The sequence below is a fragment of the Papilio machaon genome, chromosome W (genome assembly GCF_912999745.1).
Source record: "Papilio machaon chromosome W, ilPapMach1.1, whole genome shotgun sequence".
NCBI lineage: Eukaryota > Metazoa > Arthropoda > Insecta > Lepidoptera > Papilionidae > Papilio > Papilio machaon.
The window spans coordinates 4,900,185-4,904,745 of record NC_060015.1 but is presented as its reverse complement, the minus strand read 5'-3'; the positions used below and the strand labels follow the sequence as shown (position 1 = coordinate 4,904,745).

Sequence of the window (4,561 nt, the reverse complement as noted above, 5' to 3'; positions counted from 1 at the left end):
ATTTTTATGACACTAAAGTTTATTCAAAATGACCTCCGTGATTGTGAATACAGGCCTTCAATCTGCTCGGCAAGTCGTCTATCGCCGCACGAACGAGGTCCATGTCAATATCGGCGGCTGCCTTAATCTAGGATGTCTTGAGTGACTCCAAAAAAAGAATTTCCCGATATTTTTTTCCCGCGTACCGCTTCAACAAAGCGCGGCATCTCTTCAGTCTTAGGTCCATTAGACGAGCATTCAAACGATGTCCTGTTTTTCTTCGATATGCACGAAGCCCTAAGTCTTCATAAAAAGCTACAAAAAACATACCAATATTTTAGTCATATAATTTTAAATTACTCTGTATATCATTACAGTGAACACTATATATAAAACTACTTAATATTTAACTATTTTGATTGTAATTTCTAAGAAATAAAATTTACATGGGACAAATTAAAAAGCATACTCTTTAAAATCAACGGGATAAGAAAGTATCAATTATTTAAAAAACACAGCATATACTAGAATTAAAAACTCCTTTTGAAATCTGTTGAAAATAGTATAAAAATGTGAATTGTTTCATTTATATACATTAAACATACTATAATTTATTTCCCCTAAATTCAGGGTAATTTTTACAACAAGATGGTGGTATTATTTTTACGGGTAATAACCAACCAATTTGAAAAGAAGTTTAATATGGCCGCTTGTTTCCCAGATCCACAGTATATTATTTGACACAAATGACATCTGCGTTTGGGCGCATAATGTTCGAAAAATACTATTTTATTTTAGCTGATTTTACCCGTATTTTAACATATTAGTTATTACAAAGACTGTAAAGAACAACTAGTTTGTATTTTCTTCCTTATTTTGTATGAATACATGTGAATAGGTGCGTACACAGGTGGGCACAGTTAATCGAAAAGTTAACTTCGTTAATTAAAAAATTAACTTCGTTAATCGTTAAAGCGTTAAATTTTCGAAAACTTAACGCAAGTTAAAGTTAATCGTTAACAGTTAACCATACCAAAATTGTACATACTAATTTCACACTTATGTAGCGACACTTGTTTAAAATAGTAATTTGACTATACATTTATAGAATGTACACATTAGTATTAGAGACAAGTATGAATGCATTATAGTATATTTTATTACGAGTGCGGAAAGCCTGTCATTGCAAAGAGTTCCGACAAATGTCTACCCGAACCGAGGCGCAGCCGAAGGTGAGGGTTGACAGTTGGAACAAGTTGTAATGACAGTTCCGCACGTGTCCTAAACAACTATTTTTAATATAGTTGCGAAAAATGAAACAATTTAATAGAATATTTAAAACACAATAAACTCAACTAACTAAAATGTTTGAAAAATGGCGCCAACCGTAAAAGATTTTATATTTGTTTTCTTCACCCATTCTGGGAAGGCAAAGGGAACTATGCCCAAACGGCCAAGTCTTCAGTAGATTATTTTTATCAATATGAAATGAAAATGAAATTTAATGAGATTAAATAAAATGAAACCTAACCTAATTCATTGAATCAAGTCATTAAATCTGATATTGTAACAAATTAGGAGTTTCTTTTTTAGAAATATTTGCATGAATCATAAAAACTTCAATGATTTTTTTTTGTAAAAACTTCGCGGTTGTTTTTTTCTTTTTAAAAGACATTATTTTGACAGTTGGGAAAGAGAACGCACGAGTTTGTGAAAAACTAAAGAAAACGCACGAGTAAAAAGTGTTTTAATACAGTTGCTCAAAGAGTGGCGTATTGCAGGGACGAAGAGCGTTCGGAATGTGGACTATTACGTACTCGTGCTTTTATATACTCGTAATGAAATATACTATTTCGAACCTTCTTTTGATTTTGTCCTGTTGGTCACGTCTTTCCCGGACGCTCTGATGCATCACACTTGCACGCGAACTTCACATATATCAATTATCAATTCGTTCGTTCACCATTCGAGTCGCCGACAGTCGCCCGACATAGTTGAACTTACGAGCGTCGCGTGGCGCGTAATTTAAACAAAATGACAACACGTCTCCAAGTTTCTAATTTAACGATTAACGGACTTTTATTAACGGAAGTTGAGTTTAACGGAAGTTAACAAAAGCGTTAACACTTTTTGAAGTTAACTTAAAAGTTAATCCGTTAAGCAAAATGTTAACTTCGTTAATTAACGATTAACGGATTAACGAGTTAATGCCCAGCTCTGGGTGCGTAGTTTCAGTACTTACGAGTGAAAGGTTATTGTACATCCTAAATCGGCCCCGGGTAGGGGACTGACTGCGGATATACAGAACAACTCGCACGGGAGGTGCACCGGCAATAATCAACGGTGCACCCCCAATGCGGAGCACGGGGAAATAAAACCACCTAATGCTGGTAACGGAAGAGCCTTATTTGATGTGTATTTCGCCTTATATATGTTCTTAGATGCCTGACCAAGCATGAGCATTTACACGATCTTCATAGGTGTGTGTGTGTGTTACGTGCGCCCCAATCTTTTAGACTTCCTGCTACATATCACGTATGCTCTACATATTTTTATCGTTGCTGTGGAATCTTCCGTTACTATGGGCAGGCTCTGCTCTAGCCATGGTCGTTGATACGAACATTCTGGGGAGTCTCCGGATTGCGAGGATGCGGGCTTCTTACAAGTAGACGTTGGCACATGACAGCTCTGCTGGGTGGGTCGGGGCCCTGGTAGATTCGGTATTTGATACGAACATTCTGGGAAGTCTCCGGATTGCGAGGATGCGGCTTCTTACAAGTAGACGTTGGCACAGGACAGCTCTGCTGGGTGGGCGCGGCGCGGGTAAATTCAATATTTGGTAGGAGCATTCTGGATAGCCAGCAGGCGGGCGACGATGCAGACAGCTTGCAGGTAGGCTGAGGCTCAGGACAGCTCTGGTGGGCGGGCGCGGCGCGGGTAGATTCAATATTTGGTAGGAGCATTCTGGATAGCCAGCAGGCGGGCGACGATGCAGACAGCTTGCAGGTAGGCTGAGGCTCAGGACAGCTCTGGCGGGAGGGCGCGGCGCGGGTAGATTCAATATTTGGTAGGAGCATTCTGGATAGCCAGCAGGCGGGCGACGATGCAGACAGCTTGCAGGTAGGCTGAGGCTCAGGACAGCTCTGGCGGGAGGGCGCGGCGCGGGTAGATTCAATATTTGGTAGGAGCATTCTGGATAGCCAGCAGGCGGGCGACGATGCAGACAGCTTGCAGGTAGGCTGAGGCTCAGGACAGCTCTGGCGGGAGGGCGCGGCGCGGGTAGATTCAATATTTGGTAGGAGCATTCTGGATAGCCAGCAGGCGGGCGACGATGCAGACAGCTTGCAGGTAGGCTGAGGCTCAGGACAGCTCTGGCGGCGTGCGGGGTGCGGGAATATAGCCTCAAGACGTGCGACGATAGAGCCAACTTGCAGGTAGACGTCGGCTCACGACAGTTCTGGTGGGCGGAGCGGGGCGCGGGCAATTATATAGAAACTGTCTTACGACAGTCCTGCCGGCGGAGCGAAGCGCGAGGAGAAGGCGCGCGACGCAAGGCGAAAAGCGATGCTGCATATGATTCGTATATTCTCCGAAGTAGGCGTGTCGCGGCATTAATTTCTTTTTTCACGGGACTTCTTGTCGTGTGTTGACTTCGTGTTTGTAAAGCTTCCTTCTTCTATACGATGCTATCCTTTCTTTACTCATAACCCATATTAAATATTGTTAATTGTGAAAATCCGTGTGCCCGCTATATACAAGTATCTACATACTGTTTTGTGTTCCAACTAATAACATCGATCTGACATTCATCAAGTTTGATTGTTATTTTATTCTTGGTTTACTTTTTACTGGCGATACATTCTTTAACACTTATGTATTTTATTGCTCTCTACCGTTTAATTTCATACATCAATTCTGACATGTTTCAAGGCTTTGTTTTAGCTTTACTACTCTCAATTTCAAGTTTTCCAGTCTCGTTGATTGTTTTATATCATAATACCCGCAATGCTAACAACATCAGTTGTTTTGTTCAAAAATTGATCTTGACTTGTTTTGGTTGTCTCATAATGTGCTCATTTCTCAACTGACTAAAGATGTCGTGTGATTTCCAAATCCGCCTCTCTTCTTTCGCTACTTCGTACAATTAACACATTCCTTATTGCTTTCCCAACTACATCTTCTCATCTTCAACTATGTATTTGTATAACACACTGTGTTTCTGCTGTGGTCACCTTGTTTGAAAACCTTACTTTTTTTTTTTAATTACTTCCCATGTTGAATTAATTTATATCCTCTAACTTGACACTTAATCGGATCTATATACTCCTCGTTTCCCTTTTACGTATTACTTTTGCTTTTTCAAAATAATTCCTTTGTCATGGATTCACCACAAATATGTCTCTTATTTATTTAAGTAGTATAAGTATAGCTGTTTTTTTTTTTTATATATATATAAATTTTCATGACTTAATTACAAATTTTATTAATGCTACTGTTTTTCTTCTTCTTCATTTTCAATAACCTTCCGTTTAGTTTTTTTTTTTGTAAGTATTTCAATCTCAGCTTAGTTTGTCCAGGTGCC

At 39.6% G+C, this 4,561-nt stretch overlaps 1 protein-coding gene across 1 annotated transcript; it reads right to left on the bottom strand.

Annotated features, from left to right (window-relative positions):
- Nucleotides 1-2,576: 2,576 nt before the first annotated feature.
- Nucleotides 2,577-3,284, bottom strand: LOC123722963. Its single transcript, XM_045685513.1, has one exon. It carries the CDS (start codon nucleotides 3,282-3,284, stop codon nucleotides 2,577-2,579), a length of 708 nt encoding a protein of 235 aa, XP_045541469.1.
- Between the last annotated feature and the right edge of the window lie 1,277 nt (nucleotides 3,285-4,561).